The 17801-nt window shown below is 46.2% G+C and overlaps 1 protein-coding gene across 1 annotated transcript in view; it reads left to right on the top strand.

Annotated features, from left to right (window-relative positions):
* TEX14 (testis expressed 14, intercellular bridge forming factor) overlaps positions 1 to 17801 on the top strand; it is a 160430-nt gene that overhangs the window by 78082 nt on the left and 64547 nt on the right. Inside the window, 1 exon segment of the mRNA XM_021067278.1 lies at positions 14006 to 14120. Within this exon segment, the coding sequence (XP_020922937.1) occupies positions 14006 to 14120 (115 nt within the window).

Genomic DNA, 17801 nt, shown 5'->3' with positions numbered 1-17801 from the left:
CACATTTAAGTAATGGGTTTGTGTTGGTAGAGGGTGTAGCCACCTGGTAAGAAGTTTTTTTAAAAAAATAAAGTCTAGGAGTTCCCTAGTGGCTCATCAGGTTAAGGGACTGGCATTATCTCTGCTGTCTGTGGCTCAGGCCACTGCTGTGGTGTGGGTTCTGTTCCTGGCCTGGGGATTTCTGCATGCTGCAGGCTTGACCAAAAAGAAAAACAGAAAAAAAAATTGAAGTCAAAATCTACCTGCTGATATTTAAAAGATAGGACAAGAAGCTCCTGCTGTGGGACAATGGACTCCCAGGCATCTGTGGAGCTTTGGGATTCAGGTTTGATCCCCAGCCCCATGCAGTGGCTAAGGATCTGGTGTTGTGGCAGTTGTGGCATGGTTGTAACTGTGGCTTGGATCCGATCCCTGGCCGGGGAACTCCATCTGCCGAGGGGGGGGGGGGGGGCCAAAAAGATAATTAAAAAATAAAGATGATATAGTCTAAAGTTAAAAAATTTCAGCACAGGGAGTTCCCGTCGTGGCGCAGTGGTTAACGAATCCGACTAGGAACCATGAGGTTGCGGGTTCGGTCCCTGCCCTTGCTCAGTGGGTTAACGATCCGGCGTTGCCGTGAGCTGTGGTGTAGGTTGCAGACTCGGCTCGGATCCCGCGTTGCTGTGGCTCTGGCGTAGGCCGGTGGCTACAGCTCCGATTCAACCCCTAGCCTGGGAACCTCCATATGCCGCGGGAGCGGCCCAAGAAATAGCAACAACAACAACAACAAAAGACAAAAAAAAAAAAAAAAATTTTTCAGCACAAAAATGTACAAAATTACCTTTGAATCATCTTTCCTCCTCCAAAAACACCAAAATACCAGAAAACTACAATTTTTGTTACTTTACTCCTAATTTTTTTTTCTGCCGCTCCCCGGGCATTGAATTCGAGACAGGTCTTATACCATAGCAGCAGCGATACTGGATCTATAAACAAGTGGACTGGGCTGAAGATCAAACCACTGCTTCCACAGCAGGAACTCGGTACCACAGCAGGAACTCCCCTCAATTTTTTTTTTAATGGAGAGAATTGTTTCGAAATAAACCTTTTCGTTACACATTTAAAATTGGCCTGGATATGTTATTTGGGAAAAAAAAAATATTGCCCAAGTGAGCCCATTATACGCCCTTCTCATTCACACATGTTTGTAACCAGCAGAGTCTCAGAGTTCCCGTCGTGGCCCAGTGGTTAATGAACCCAACTAGTATCTATGACAACGAAGGTTTGATCCCTGGCCTTGCTCAATGGGTTAAGGATCCAGCGTTGCTGTGAGCTGTGGTGTAGGTCACAGACATGGCTTGGATCCCACCCACATTGCTGTGGCTGTGGTGTAGGCCAGCAGCTGTAGCCCTGATTAGACTCCTAGCCTGGAAGCTTCCATATGCTGCATATGCAGCCATCCCAAAAAAGAAAAAAAACAATTTGGGATCCTAGAAGGTTAAAATTAAAAAATAATCTCACCAACAGATACTGCACATCATATTTAAGAGTAGAAAACTAATTTGCTGTGCCCCAGCATGCTTTTGTCTTAAATTAGTCTGGACAGTGGTTTTAGAAACAGGAAAGTGGAGTTCTCCTTGTGGTTAAGAACTGGACTAGTATCCATGAGGATGCAGGTTTGATCCCTGGCCTTGATAAGGGGTTAAGGATCCAGCATTGCCGCAGCTGCACCAGGTCGCAGGTGCAGCTTGGATCTGGTATTGCTGTGGCTGTTGTGTAGGCCAGCTGATGCAGCTCCATTGGACCTGACAACCAGAAACTTCCCAGGTGCAACTCTGAAAAAAAAAAAAGCAGAAAGGCAAGAACTTCTTATTGTCCATCAGTCACAACAGGTTAACTAAGAACTTTAAGTCTTCCTTTCTTTTTTTTTTTTTGTCTTTTTGCTATTTCTTGGGCCGCTCCCGTGGCATATGGAGGTTCCCAGGCTAGGGGTTGAATTGGAGCTGTAGCCACCGGCCTATGCCAGAGCCACAGCAACACGGGATCCGAGCTGCGTCTGTAACCTACACCACAGTTCACGGCAACGCCAGGTCCTTAACCCACTGAGCAAGGGCAGGGACCGAACCCGCAACCTCATGGTTCCTAGTCGGATTCGTTAACCACTGCGCCACAACGAGAACTCCAAGTCTTCCTTTCTTAAAGATTAAAAAAAAAAAAAAAAGGAGTTCCCGTCGTGGCGCAGTGGTTGACGAATCCGACTAGGGACCATGAGGTTGAGGGTCGATCCCTGCCCTTGCTCAGTGGGTTAAGGAACTGGCATTGCCGTGAGCTGTGGTGTAGGTCGCAGACGCTGCTCGCATCCTGCGTTGCTGTGGCTCTGGCGTAGGCTGGCAGCTACAGCTCTGATTAGACCCCTAGCCTGGGAAACTGTATGCCGCGGGATCGGCCCAAGAAATGGCAAACAGACAAACAAACAAACAAACAAAAACCCCTCAAGAGTATTCAGGGAGTTCTGTTGTAGCTCAGTGGTAACAAACCCAACTAGTATCCATGAGGATTCAGGTTCCATCCCTGGCCTTGCTCACAGTGGGTTAAGGATCCGGCATTGCTGTGAGCTGTGGTGTAGGCCACAGACAGGGCTGGGATCCTGTGTTGCTGTGGCTGTGGTATAGGCCAGCAGCTGTAGCTTCAGTTCAACCCCTAGCCTGGGAATGTCCATATATCAGGGGTGCAGCCCTTAAAAAGAAAAAAAAAAAAAGGAGTATTTAGAATTTTTAAAGTTGTATATGAAATGACAGTGTAAACCTAGGGGGACCCCTCTGGAGCCTTCTGATGCTGATGATGCCAAGGTTGCAGGTTCTGTCCCAACATGGGAATCAAAATTGTACTTGCGCCAATTTTTGGGCCTGCTTCTTCACGCCCAGTAAAACTGGTCTATTGACTCAGGGTTGTGGTGAAGGAAAGGGCAGCGTGTATTTCAGGGCGCCAAGCAAGGATTCCAGGTAGCCAGTGCTTAAAAGGCCCTAACTCCTTGCTGGCCGCCCTGTGATAAATGCTGTACTTGCACAGCAACCCCGTGTCAGTAGATTGGCTTTATTGAGCTTGAACAAGTGAATCCAAGTTTGGTTCAGTAACAACAGTTTGAAAATCTTTTGTATGCTGTTTCTGAAATGAGAGGAATGTGGGAAAATGTCGCCATTGGTAAAAAGTGTGCAGCTGCCAGGGACCCAGCAGAGGTTGTGGGTTAAAGTCAAGACTGGTTTAGGAGTTATTTCTGTAGCTTCTGTGTAGAGTCCTCAACATCCACGAAAACAGCTCTTGGTATTGCTCCTGTAACTGCCATTTGCCATGGATGACTGTTTTCTTCCTCTGGAGGAATAAGGGGAGGGGATGCTGTCTGAGTGGCTTCTCCTGTTGTTGTGGCAGAATGTGTGTGAACATTTGCCACCCACGGGGCTGCCTTTCTGTATTTTCCTCTTTCATGTTTAGGTCGCACAGTACTTTTTAACCTGTGTAGTAGGTGTTTTATCCTGATCCACATTTGGTGTAAGCTGTGATTTTTCCCTGAAATGAGGGAGAATTTGTCTGATGCAGTTTGGTGGGGGTTTTTTGGTCGTTGTTTGTTTTGTTTTTTGCTTTTTATGGCCGCCAGTGTGGCATGGGGAAGTTCCCAGTCTAGGGGTCGAATCAGAGCTGTAGCCACTGCCCACAGCCACAGCAATGCCAGATCCAGGCTGCATCTTTGACCTACACACACCACAGCTCACGGCAACGCCAGATCCTTAACCCACTGAGTGAGGCCAGGGATTGAACCTGCATCCTCATGGCTACAAGTCAGATTCATCTCTGCTGAGCCACGATGGGAACTCCTCCCCTGTATTTGTTTTCTGACTGGATTTATGGGCCACATGATTTGTGCTTTTTCACATGTCAGTGTCAGGGCAGCTCAAAGATTATTGAAACAAAGTTATAGCTTCGTTTTTTCAACTCGCAAGTCATTGAAGTCACTATCTCCCCACAAATGTAGGCAGATGTCCCTTCCTGTCCTCTAGGGTGGTTTCTTTCTCTGTATCTCAGTCTAAGCTAAGGAAACAGAACATGCGACAGTCGGCCTAGGTTTAATAGGAGCTGAGCACAGAGGAGTGAAAGAAGCCAGAGTGTGGCCACAGCCTGGTGGCCAGAGAGCCAAGGGTAGTGGCAGCTATTGAAGGAGAGTGACTTCAGCAGCTGTGCATTTTAAGGTCACTCTAAATGCTACGTGGAGATTATATCTGTGGGGAGGGGTGAGGTGGCAAGTTTGAGGACCAGTTAGACATCTACTGCATTCATCTACTGGGGAGAAAATGGTCGTTGTTAACTTGAGAGTTAAGGTGTATTTGGGGCAGAATGAGGACTTAAGCCCCAGAGGCAGCACCTCAGTAACCCTGAGAGAACTGCTCCGAGGAGGCAAGGAGAGAACGGGGATGTATAGTTTACAACAAAGGGCAGGTAGTAGGAACAAAAGGTTACTGTTCTTGTACTGCCTTGAAGCATACATCTTATTTCATCAGTTCACTGTAGATAGGAGTGAGAATCGCTTTCAAGGATAATTGCAGGGTCTCATTGAGACCGGAAAGATGATACCCGAATCTGGGTTCTTGTTCACGGCAGTCGAAGAATGAACTCCGTGAACACACAGGCAGCAAGCAAGCAAAGTCTTTATTAAAGGAAAGCAGGAGTTCCCATTGTGGCTCAGTGGTTAACGAATCCGACTAGGAACCATGAGGTTTCGGGTTCGATCCCTGGCTTCGCTCAGTGGGTTAAGGACCTGGTGTTGCCGTGAGCTGTGGTGTAGGTCGCAGACGCGGCTTGGGTCTGCCATTGCTGTGGCTGTGGTATAGGCCGGTGGCTACAGCTCCGATTGGACCCCTAGCCTGGGAACCTCCATATGCTGTGGGTGCAGCCCTAGAAAAGACAAAAAGACCGAAAAAAAGGAAAGCAAACCACTCCCAGGGTTGCTGGGAGAGGGGAGAAGAGCCCCCTTCTTTATTGTCCTATAGGGATTTTATGCCTTAAAGATGAGGGGGGTTACCAACATGGGGTCCAGAAAGATGTGTTTTTTCCTCCTGTTGGCCTTGTTCAAGTACCTATATCAGTCCTTGTCCAGTAGGGTCTTGGGGTGGGAATGTCCTGTAAGTCTCATGGTTCTTTGCCCTTTTCTTCCCATAAACTGAGCCACAGGGGTTAGGGATTAATGTCCATCTGGGTGTAGGTACACTCGCTACAGTAGACAAGGCCTGTGGGATGTTACTCCCTGGAGCCCTTAAACCACGAATGTTAATCCATGGCCATACCAAAGAAGGCATCGAAGCCCGCGCTGCTACACTGACTACCTGAGTTAATATTCTGTCTCATTATGATGAACAAATGGATGGACAATAGTTCCATGTGTTCAGATGGGGAACTGGAGGGGGAAGTGAATTAGGTAGGCCAGTGGGGTGGGCACTGATGGTAGAGTTCAGTTAGGGCACATTTAGGAGAGATTTCTGACCTTTAGCAGAAAGATGGCAAAGGCGTTAGAACCCCCACAGTGCCAGGACCAGCTCAGCGAGCGGGGGTGTGAAAGACAGGTGCTGCAAAGCCGAAAGACGTGACATCATAATTAAAGACACAGGGACAAGATACAGATCAAAGGTGGACCGGGGGACTCAAGACCTCCTGGATCAAGAGTCCCGAATGTCAGTGCCTCACTACTTTTATTGTGCTCATTGGTTTTTTAAAAATGTGAGTGGGGGGAAAGGTTTCGGGGCATGGCCGCCTCCAATCACAAAGCAAGTTCTTTCTAACTTTAACCTTAAGCATAGGATTGTAATCCATAGGGCACGAAGAAGACTGGTGGCCGCTGTCTATGCATAGCCTCTCGAGAAAATACGGCTTGCCAGGGTCGACACTTTGTTCTCTGGGTTGATGCATGTCCTGCTTTTGCGTCCTTCTCGGCCCAGTTCCCATGGCTGATCACATGCCAGCTACATGCTGTCTTGCAGCCATTGGAGTGAGGGCTTCATGTTGGCGTCAGGGGATGATGGTGGACAGGTGTTTCCCCACATCACAGCAGACCAAGAAGGAGCAACCAGAGAGGTAGGCGGGAAACTGCACGAGCATGCGTGATGGCAGCCAAGCAGGACAGAGAAGAAGTGTGTGGAAAGCAGTGTGTGTTCCCGTTGTGGCTCAGTGGTTAAGGAACCTGGCTTAACCGGTTCAAACCCAAACGCGGGTTTAATCCCTGGCTCGCTCAGTGGGTTAAGGATCTGTTGTGGCTGTGGTATAGACCGGCAGGTACAGCTCAGATTGGACCCCTAGCCTGGGAACCTCCATATGCCGCAGGTGCGGCCCTAAAAAGACAGAAGACCAAAAAAAAAAAAAAAAAAAAAAAAAAAAAGGAAGAAAGCAAGCCGATTGAGAGATTAAGATGCAGACAGAAAAAGTATCCATGGGTCCTATGTAAACAGAAGCAGGTTAGGGGTGGACTGCTGGGTGGAGGGATGCGAAGGCTTGACACTTGGTGGAAAGAGCTCCCAGAGGGACTTGGGCTGTGATGGAGAGTAAAAGTGGGTACATCAACTGGGGAAACAGGAAGGTGTGGGACGCATTCAGGGTTTAACCAAGATGGAGAGCAGGTCTGACTGCACTTGGAAGAACTGAGTAGAACAGGAGAAACTGAGTCAGGGGAGAGCCGCTCCCAGCAGCAGGAGGCCTTTGAGGCAGGCAAAGAAAATGGGGAATTCTGATGTAGGTGGGTTCATCCAGGTGATGAGACCACAGTGAGGACTTTTCGACTGATGGCTTCTAGTTCTCTGCCAAGTATAAGGGAAGGTCATTGCTGAGGGAGGGTGGTGCGCAGGCCTAGGAGGGTTGAGAATAAAGAAGGAATTAACTAATAATCCTCGGGAGCAGGTGAGGAAGAGGCACCTCCTGAGAGTGTGTCCTTTCCACTTACTTCCCTGCTATGGAAGCTTTGGAATTGCTTCCTAGTCTGGAAGCACATCCCCGGATTGCAGTTAATTCCTCTTTCTTCCAGTCTGGCCATGTCTATGGTGGCCAAGCTTTCACTGTGAACTGTAAATTAGTTCTTGGTCTTCTTTAAAGCTTGGGACCTGTGAGAGAAGCTGTGTCTGCTCTGGAAATGACTCCTTGGTCTCTTATTTACTAGCTGTGGGTTCCTGGGAAGCTCCTTTACCCCAGTCTGTTCCTCTGTAAAGTAGTTAGTTGTAGTACTAGTACTGCTAGTACTGAGAGCATCAACACATGGGGTTGCTGTAAAGGATAAATTAGCAAGTGTAGTAGTTGAACCCTCTCTTTCCCCCATTGTGAAAAAGCTCCTCCTGGGAGTTCCCTTCGTGGCTCAGTGGTTAACGAATCCGACTAGGAACCATGAGGTTGTGGGTTTGATCCCTGCCCTTGCTCAGTGGGTTAAGGATCCAGCGTTGTCGTGAGTTGTGGTGTAGGTTGCAGACACAGCTAGGATCCCCCGTTGCTGTGGCTGTGGTGTAGGCCGGCGGCTACAGCTCTGATTCGAGCCCTAGTCTGGGAACCTCTGTATGCTGTGGGAGTGGCCCAAGAAATGGCAAAAAAAAAAAAAAAAAAAAAAAAAAAAAAAAAGAAAAAAAGAAAAAGTTCCTCCTTTAGAGGAGAAATCCGTGTCTCTTCCCAGTCTTCCAGGTACCGGCACCACCCACTGAGTTGTTCTAGGCACAAACCAACACCAAAGGCACAACCTTGGAAACCTCTTTCCCTGACACCCCTCCCCACCACTGCAGGATGTCCACCAGTGAGTCTTCTCAACTCAATTTCTACAACAGCCCACGTTTCTCCTTCTCCCTTGCTGTCCCCAAATGCAAGCTGCCATGCTATCTCCTATTGACACTTCCACGTGGCCTCAGAACTGGTCTCCACCGCTTCAGATCTCTAGATGGGTTCCCTTCACACTTAAAATCCAGATTCCCCAGGCCTGGGCCTTGCCTAGGACATCCTCAGATAATCTGGCTCCTGCCCGCAGCTCCCCTCTCCCTCGTACCCTTTGTTCTCTAGTTATCTTTCAGTTGCTGGGAAAACACAACCTCATTCCCTTCTTTGGGTCTTTGCATTAGTTGTTTTCTCTGCTTAAATGCAACCTCCAAAGAGAGGCCTTCCCCAAGCACCCAAGTCTAAAGTAGCCACCCAGTTCCTCTCTGTTTCAACACTTAAAAATCCTCCACATGTCTCATCACCTGATACTTTTGGGCATTTGTTGTCTTCTCTCTCCCTCACTAGAATGTAAGCTCTTTGTGAGAGTAGGGACCTTTGCTTACCTCTGTGTCTGTTTGCCCAGTACCTAGAATAATCTTCAGAAATTGGGATGATGGTTAAGGTAACACCCACAAGCTCTGTTAATTTACAGAGCACAGGCAAGTTACTTAGTATTTCTGTACCTTAGTTCTCCTATCCATAAAACCGAGATGATTATAATTATATTTATCTCAGCTAACAGACTTAGAAGGATGACTGATGCTTGGCAAGCTCACCATAAATAGGAGCTAGTATTGCTACTCTAGTTGACGCTCAAGTATTTGTTGAGGGAAGAGATGACGACAGATGCGCACCAACCAACTTCATTTAAAAAGCTCAGCAGTTCCCATTGTGGCTCAGCGGGTTAAGAACCCAACTAGTATCCTTGAGGATGAGGATTCAATCCCTGGCCTCACTCAGTGGGTTAAGATCCAGCGTTGCCATGAACTGTGGTTGTAGGTCCCAGATGTGGCCCTGTCTGGTCTTGCTGTGGCTGTGGTGTAGCCCGGCAGCTGTACCTTCGATTTGACTCCTAGCCTGGGAACTTGCATGTGCCACACCTTCTGCCCTTAAAAAGCCAGAAAGTCCCCCCCCCCCCCAAAAAAAAGTCAGAACGTGTGAGCAGGTAGTCCAGTCATGGTACAGAACCAAAAGGGGCTGTTTTCCAGGGCTGGTTCTAAGCCACCCAGTCCCCCTCCTTGCCTCAGTCCCAGTGACCTCTTCCCAGAGTTTGAAAAGGACAGCCTTGAATGTAACCTCTAAGATGTGCTAATCCCTGGAATCAGCGAGATAGTCAGTCACTAGCAAAGGCCAAGGCCCGCCCTTTCCTTTAGAGCTGGCAGAGGCGAGGCGGGATTTAGCAGATCAGTGGCCTGAATGCTTCCGGAAGTTGAAAGATGCAGGTTGTCATTGGCTGTCAGGCGGTAATATGGTAATTAGGTGTGGTTGTTTTAAAAACTGCTGTCTTCAGTTCTGGTTGAATGTTGAAAGGAGTGGGCAAGTGCTAGCGTTTGAGGGATTGTATCGCATAAGCGATTTCTCGTTTTCCCAGCAGAGGCAGTAACGGGGGGGGGTGGGGTGGGGAGGGAGTGTCTCGCCCTCAGTGCAAAGTGGAGGGCTGGCCCGGACCCGGCCTCGGCTGGGTCTGTGTGGCTAAGACTATACTTTCAGGGATCATTTCTATAGTCTGTGACTGGAGAAGTTTCTCTGAACGTGTAGAGCACCCGAAACCACGAGGAGGAGACGCAGTGTTCTCTCCTGAGTGTGAAGCCGGCTCTTGGTGTTGCCTGTGCAGCTGCCACTTGCCCTTGATGATCGTTCTCCTCTCTCTGGTTGAGAGAGGCAGAGGGAGAGAACACCATCTGAGTGGTTTTGTGATGTTTTTCGTGTTGGCAATGATAGTGAATTTTCTTTCCTTGTTTTCAGGCTTTGGTGGTGTTTGTTTTATATGGTGTCATCCTAAAACTAGCCACATCAGCGTTTTAGTTTTATGTAGTACTCTTTATTCTCCTGCTTGTTACTTCTTCTGTGTGGGTCTGTATTTTGTTTTGAAGTATAAGCTTGTCAGGGTTTTTTTTCCTTTTCCCTTAGTTTTTAGAAGTTATTTTTCAAGTCTTGTTTTGGATATTCTAAAGTAATCCTTGATGCACTGAAGTTATCTTTCAAAGATGTGTTCTGTAAAGTTGCCGTTCTGTTCTATCTTTATGAAAATGGTTTCAAGTACATATTCTGCAACTAGCATTTTTCATTATTTTCTGAAACTCACATGTTTATTTCAAAAACCATGAAGAGAACAAAGTCATTAGAAATCAATTTGTGCAGAATCAATTTGTGTGTCAGCAGAAGTTAATCAAGGCCTCTATAACTTTTTAATGCTTAAAATAGTGGATAATTTGATACCGTTAGTTTATAATTTTTCATACAGTTGTTCATTCAAGGAATATGGAGCAGAGGGAATTGATACAGGAGCAAAGGAACAGATAGAGGAGTATACAAATAGCAAATTTTAGTGTTTGTGTCTGAAGTATAGGGTATGTAGGAGATATTTTAGGAAGTAAAGACTGAAAGGGAAATTGGACCAAACTGACTATACAATGCCATAAACACCAAACTAAAGAGTTTCTACTATATAGGAGTTCCCATCGTGGCTAAGTGGAAAGAAATCCAATATCCATGCAAATGCAGGTTTGATCCCTGGCCTCGCTCAGTGGGTTAAGGATCCAGCATTGCAGCAAGCTTGGGTGTAGATTGCACGTTTGGCTCGCATCTGGCATTGCTGTGGTTGTGGTGTAGACCGGCAGCTGTATCTCCGATAGGACCCTAGTCTGCATATGCCCTGGGTGTGTCCCTAAAAAGACAATAAATAAATAAAAATAAAAACTTCTGCTATATACATAGCAATACCTGGAGTGCCACTGATCTTTGCATTCCTGAAAGCAATGTTACCTACACAAGATAGTTGTTTTTTTTTTTCTTTTTTGAGTGCCCAGGGGCATACAGAGTTAATACAGGATCAGATCCCAGTCGCAGTTTCCACCTACAGAGCAGCAGTGGCAACACTGGACCTTTAACCCATAAGATGATTATTTTTTAAGCTTAAATCCCACTATTGCTTTCAATAATGTTGGGATTTTTAATTTTTAGTATTTATAAAGTAATTTGCTAAACTGTTAGATACTTCAAATCCATCATTTTAGCTAATACCACTCATTAATTAATTGAATTCCCTAATGTTGCCTCTTTGGGATTTTTACTTCTCCTGTTTAATAGTACATCTAAGTGCTATAGATCTAATTTATTTCAATAACTGGTTAATATATTTTTATCCGTATGTACATAATTTATTCATCGGTGCCCCTACTAATGGAGATTAGGGTTTCTTTTTGTGCAGTTTTTGTCGCTAGAAACAATGATTTTTTTTCTTTTTCTGGCCGCACTCAAGTGGCATACAGAAGTTCCTGGGCCAGGGATGGAACCCGCGCCTCAGCAGCTACCCAGGACGCTGCAGTGACGATGCTTGATCCTTAACCCGCTGAGGCACAAGAGAATTCCAACACGATTTTTATTTACATAAAAATTCTTTGGGAAAAAAAAAAAATGCTTTGGCTTGGGTAAAAAATTTCGAACAATATTTGTTTTTGGTACTTCACCAGGATAAATAGCGCGTTCTGCAAATATCATAGGTTTTGGTTTTGGGTGGTTGCTTTTACCTTCCACTTTGGTCTTCTACACTCTACTCGTGAAAGACCTCTTGGTTTCCACGTGGAGGAAAGTCTTGACACCGGGACGCTGTAGTTCTCAGTCTTCCACGTTAGCCTGACGCTGCGGGACTGCCGCGCCAAACGGGGCGGAGTTGGAAAAGGTGGCATGTGATTGGCTGCTTAAAAAACGGTATGTTAATTAGAAGGCCAACTTGAAATGTCCTTCAAAACGCTAGAGTATTTAAAATGCTTTCTTGAGCTTTGATAATGGACGGGTGCCTTAGGAAGTATATGCCCGTATACAATTTGAAGGAATAGTGCCCTGAGAGAAATTCACCATCAGTATAATATGTATGCGTTTCGTACAGCTGGAAAAAATAGGCTTCTGTAGGGTAAGACTATACTTTCAGGGATCATTTCTATAGTTCGTGACTAGAGAAGTTTCTCTGAACGTGTAGAGCACCCGAAACCACGAGGAGGAGACGTAGCGTTTTCTCCTGAGCGTGAAGCCGGCTCTTGGTGTTGCTTCTGCAGCTGCCATTTGCCATTGATGATCGTTCTCGTTTTTCTTTTCGGAGGAACGAGAGGGAGAGAACGCGGTCTGAGTGGTTTCGGGTTTTTACTTTCTTATTGTTGAGAACGATAGACTGTTTTTGAGTTTTATTGTGTTTTTAGGCTCTGCTTTAGAGTTTGGGTGGTGCAAGTGTCCTGGTTGCGTGTTGTTTCGTTGTTAGTCTAGCTGTACTTGGAGGTTTTGAGTAGTTTTAGGTTTGTGTTTTGATTATTTTCTCAGGATGGAGGCTTGCCTAATGTATTTCAGCCCCTGTACTGTCATTCATTAACTTTTCCACATTTTGAGAGTTTTTTTTTTTTTGTCTTTTGTCTTTTTTGTTGTTGTGTTGTTGTTGCTATTTCTTGGGCCGCTCCCGCGGCATATGGAGGTTCCCAAGCTAGGGGATGAATCGGAGCTGTAGCCACCGGCCTACACCAGAGCCACAGCAACGCGGGATCCGAGCCGAGTCTGCAACCTACATCACAGCTCACGGCAACGCCGGATCGTTAACCCACTGAGCAAGGGCAGGGACCGAACTCCCAACCTCATGGTTCCTAGTCGGATTCGTTAACCACTGCGCCACGACGGGAACTCCTGCTTTTTTTTTTTTTTTTTTTTTTTTTTTTTTTTTTTTAAAGGTCCCGGAGTGGTAGAATGTTTTGGGGAAACCTTTCTCTATTTCTTTTTGCCTCCCTATGGCTGCACTTGTGACATATGGAATATCCTAGCCCAGGGGTCGAATCAGCCATAGCAACTCTGGCAACACTGGATCCTTAACCCACTGAATAAAGCCAAGAATCGATCCACATTCTCATGGATTTTTTTTGTTTGTTTTAGGAATGCACCTGTGGGACATGGAGGTTCCCACACTGGGGGTCAGATTGGAGTTGTAGCTGCTGGCTTACACCACAGCAACGCTGGATCCAAGTCGCATCTGCAACCTACACCACAGCTCACGGCAACGCCAGATCCTTAACCCGCTGAACGAAGCCAGAGATCGAACTTGCAACCTCAGTTGCTGTGAGCTGTGATGTAGGTCGCAGAAGCGGCTCCAATCCAGCATTGCTGCAGCTGTAGTGTAGGCCGGCAGCTGTAGCTCCGATTAGACCCCTAGCCTGGGAACTTCCATATGCCGCGGATGTGGCCCTAAAAAGACAAAAGACAATAAATAAATAATAAAATTGCAGTTTTAATACTCTAAGTACTATATAAAGGAATTACATTTTTTTTAGCCCTAATGTGAATTTCCCTAGTTTTATCTTAAGAAATTTCCTTGGGGAGTTCCTGTCGTAGCGCAGTGGTTAATGAATCCAACTAGGAACCATGAGGTTGCAGGTTTGATCCCTGGCTTTGCTCAGTGGCTTAAGGATCCGGCATTGCTTTGAGCTGTGGTGTAGTTCGCAAACGCGGCTCGGATCCCGCATTGCTGTGGCTCTGGCGTAGGCTGGTGGCTACATTCCGATTAGACCCCTAGCCTGGGAACCTCCATATGCTGAGGGAGTGGCCCTAGAAAAGGCAAAAAGACAAAAAAAAAAAAAAAAAAAAAAAAGAGTTTCCATCGTGGCTCTGGGATTAACGAGTCCGACTAAGAACCGGTTACGGGTTCGATCACTGGCCTTGCTCAGTGGGTTAAGAATCCGGCGTTGCCGTGAGCTGTGGTGTAGGTTGCAGATGTGGCTCGGATCCCCCGTTGCTGTGGCTCTGGTGTAGGCTGGTGGTTACAGCTCCGATTCAACCCCTAGCCTGGGAATCTCCATGTGCCGCAGAAGCGGCTCAAGAAATGGCAAAAAGACAAAAAAAAAAAAAAAAAAAATTTCCTTGGGAGTTCTGTGTTCAGATTAAGAATCCAACAGTGTCCATGAGGATGGGTTCAATCTCACACGTGCCATAGGTGGGGCTGCAAAAAGAAAAAAATTAAAAGAAAAAGAAATTTCTTTGTGTTTGCACTGATCCTGTATTTGTTTTGCAGGAATTTATGTTGATGCAGTTAATTCCCTGGGCCAGACAGCACTTTTCACTGCAGCATTATTAGGCCTTCCAAAATTAGTTGATGTCCTGGTGGATTATGGATCAGATCCAAATCAGTAAGTACAATAACTTTGCTATCTAGAAAATATGCTCTTAAGATGAATTTGGGCATTTGGAAATTAATTTGACAAGATATTAAAAGAACCTTGACTATTTTATGTCAACAAAAATACTTCTTTTTTTTGGCCACATGGGTAGCATGTGGAAGTTTCTGGGCCAGGGATCAAACTCACCCCCTCAGTCGTGGCCTGGGCACAGCTATGGCAACACCGGATTCTTAACCTGTTGCACCACAAGGGAACTTCCTCAAAGAAATAGATATGTATACTTAGGTTGGAATGTGCTTTCAACAGCTAATAAAAAGTTTTCTAAGCAATTTTACTAGGCCCTATGAAGTAGATGAAACTTATTACTACTCATTAATTTAATCATTTAACAAGTACCATGTATACATTTCTATTTTTTTTTTTTTTGCCTTTTTAGAGCTGCACCAGCGGCATATGGAGGTTCCCAGGCTAGGGGTCTAATTCAAGCTACAGCTGCCGGCCTACACCACAGCCACTTGTGATCTGAGCCAAGTCTGTGACCTACACCACAGCTCATGGCGATGCCGGATCCTTAACCCACTGAGTGAGGCCAGGGATCGGACCCAAAACCCCATGGTTCCTAGTCAGATTCGTTTCTGCTGCGCCCCGACGGGAACTCCCAACAAGTACCATGTATACATTTCCACCTCACATTATAATTTCTATGATTCGCTTAAGCACCCTCTCAACCAGGTTCTTCACCAATTAATATACTAGGCATCACTTTGTCAGGATTACTTTTACTTATTTATTTTTTTTGTCTTTTTAGGGCCACGCCCGCAGCATATGGAAAACATTATTCCTTTCTTCCTTAGCATTCATGAGAAATGAAAAATAATGTCTTCTTTCTCCCTACTCAGCTCTCTTAGTATTTATGGGAAGAATGATTAGAAGGCTGTAAAATCTTACACAATTTTCTTTTTTTTGCCTTTTTTTTTCAGGGCCACACCTGCAGCATATGGAAGTTCCCAGGCTAGGGGTTGGATTGGAGCTACAGCTGCTGGCCTACACCACAGCCACAGCAACGCCAGATCTGAGCCGTGTCTGTGATCTACACCACAGCTCACAGCAACCACAGCTTGATCCTTAACCCATTGAGCAAGGCCAGGGATTGAACCCACGTCCTCATGGATTCTAGTCAGGTTTGTTACCACTGAGGCACAACAGGAACTGTATTATACACATTTATTTTTATTATTTATTTATTTATTGTCTTTTCAGGGCCGAACTTGTGGCATATGGAAGTTCCCAGGCTAGGGGTCAAATTGGAGCTACAGCTGCTGGCCTGCGTCACAGCCACAGCCACAGCAATGCCAGACCCAAGCCACATCTGTGACCTAGATGACAGCTCACAGCAATGCCAGATCCTTAACGCACTGATCGAGGTAATGGTTCGAACCTTTGTCCTCATGGATTTAGTCAGTTTCATTACCATCGAGCCACAATGGAACTCCATCGTGCAAATTTGTTGTTAAAGCAAGGAGGATAGTACTGTTCCCATAGTGCCCTGTGCTGGACTGCTCATCAGACCCAGCAATAGGAGAGAGCTCACATTGAGATATCCCAGGGTTCCCAGATGCCTGGGTATAGGCTAGCCCCATTGGCATCACCTGGGGAACTTTGTATAAAGTACACATCCTTGGGCCCCATTCTTGCAGATTCTGATTCAATCTGCTGTGTAGTCTGAGACTCTGTATTTTTGACAAATACCTATTGACTTATTAACTAAATTATAGTATACCCATACATTGGAATACTATGCAGCTGTTGAAAAGAGTTGAGAATGGAGTTCCTATTGTGGCACAGTGGAAACGAATCCAGCTGGTGACCATGAGGTTGCAGGTTCGATCCCTGGCCTTACTTAGTGGGTTCAGTGGGCTTAGGTTGCAGGTGAGGCTCAGATGTTGCGTTGCTGTGGCTGGGGTGTAGCCCGGCAGCTCTAGTTCTGATTCAACCCCTAGCCTGAGACCTTATATATGCCTTGGGAGGGACCCTAAAAAGTAAAAAATAAAATAAAATAAAAATAAAAATAAAAAGAGTTGAGGTGGCTTGTATGTTTTTAGATGGAAATTTCTCTAAGATATATTGTTAAATGAAAAAAAATTTAAATGCATAACAGCTAATATAGCATATTCTTTTTTTTTTTTTTTTTTTGTCTTTTGTCTTTTGAGAGCTGCACCCACAGCATATGGAGGTTCCCAGGCTAGGGGTCTAATTGGAGCTACAGCTGCTGGCCTGCGCCAGAGCCACAGCAACGCCAGATCCGAGCCTTGTCTGCAGCCTACACCACAGTTCACGGCAACGCTGGATCCTTAACCCACTGATCGAGGCCAGGGATGGAACTCACAACCTCATGGTTACTAGTCGGGTTCGTTAACCACTGCGCCACAACGGGAACTCCCAGCATGTTCTTATTCCTACTTTTGGATATGCAGAGAACACTTCTAGAAGGATACAAACATTAGTAACAGTAGTTGCCTCTGGCAAGAGAATTCTGGGCTTGGGATTGGGAAACTCTTATCTTCTCCTCCATTTCCTCGTCCTCCGTTTTTATTTTATTTTGTCTCCTTCCCTTTCCCCTTCCTCTTCTCATTTGTGTTTCTTTTTCAAATAAAGAGAGCAAGCTCTCCAGCAGATTCTGACGTGCAACTGAATTAGGCTACCACAGCTACCTGTTGCCTCTCACTGTACCTTTAGGCTGTCCCTTCGAGTTTCTAGATAGTTTATTGGCTATGGTTGAATTTTTCTAAGTTGTAGATCCTTGACCAGCCTGCTGATGCCAAGGTTTGTGGGCTTCTACCATAGGACTGGGAGATGCTCTCTAGTTAGATTGTGTTTCACCAGCCTGACCACCAGACACCACAGACATGAAGAACTTGTTTCAGGAGTTCCCGTCGTGGCGCAGTGGTTAACGAATCCGACTAGGAACCATGAGGTTGTGGGTTCAGTCCCTGCCCTTGCTCAGTGGGTTAAGGATCCGGCGTTGCCGTGAGCTGTGGTGTAGGTTGCAGACTCGGCTCAGATCCCAGGTTGCTGTGGCTCTGGCATAGACTGGTGGCTACAGCTCTGATTCGATCCCTAGCCTGGGAACCTCTACATATGCCGCGGGAGCGGCCCAAAGAAATAGCAAAAAGACAAAAAAGAAAAAGAAAAAAAAAGAACTTGTTTCAGGGCAGCCGGTGTCAGGGGGGGCAGTGGGAAGAACACTGTATTTTTTTTTTTTTTTTTTTTTTTTGCTTTTTAGGGCCGCACTTGCGGCATATGGAGGTTCCCAGGCCAGGGGTCACATTGGAGCTACAGCTGCCGGCCTACCCCAGAGCCACAGCAATGCCAGATCTGAGCCTCATCTGCAGCCTACACCACAGCTCACGGCATCGCTGGGTCCTTAACCCACTGAGCGAGGCCAGGGATCGAACCCGTGTCCTCATGGATCCTAGTTGCTTCATTTCCGCTGTGCCACGATGGAAACTCCTGGATTTTGAACCAAATCCATAAATGGGTGTGAATCTTGGCTTTGCCCTTTTGTTTCCTCATCTATAAATTGAGAAATAACACTGCCTCAAAGAGTGGAGCCGAAGATGTGTATAAAGCTTCTGTTGGCCAGACAGCGGCCTCACCAAACGTGTTGTTAACAGTCCTCGTCGCCAGAGG

This window comes from Sus scrofa, chromosome 12 (genome assembly GCF_000003025.6).
Source record: "Sus scrofa isolate TJ Tabasco breed Duroc chromosome 12, Sscrofa11.1, whole genome shotgun sequence".
NCBI classification, from domain to species: domain Eukaryota; kingdom Metazoa; phylum Chordata; class Mammalia; order Artiodactyla; family Suidae; genus Sus; species Sus scrofa.
This window is presented reverse-complemented; position numbering and strand designations above follow the sequence as displayed.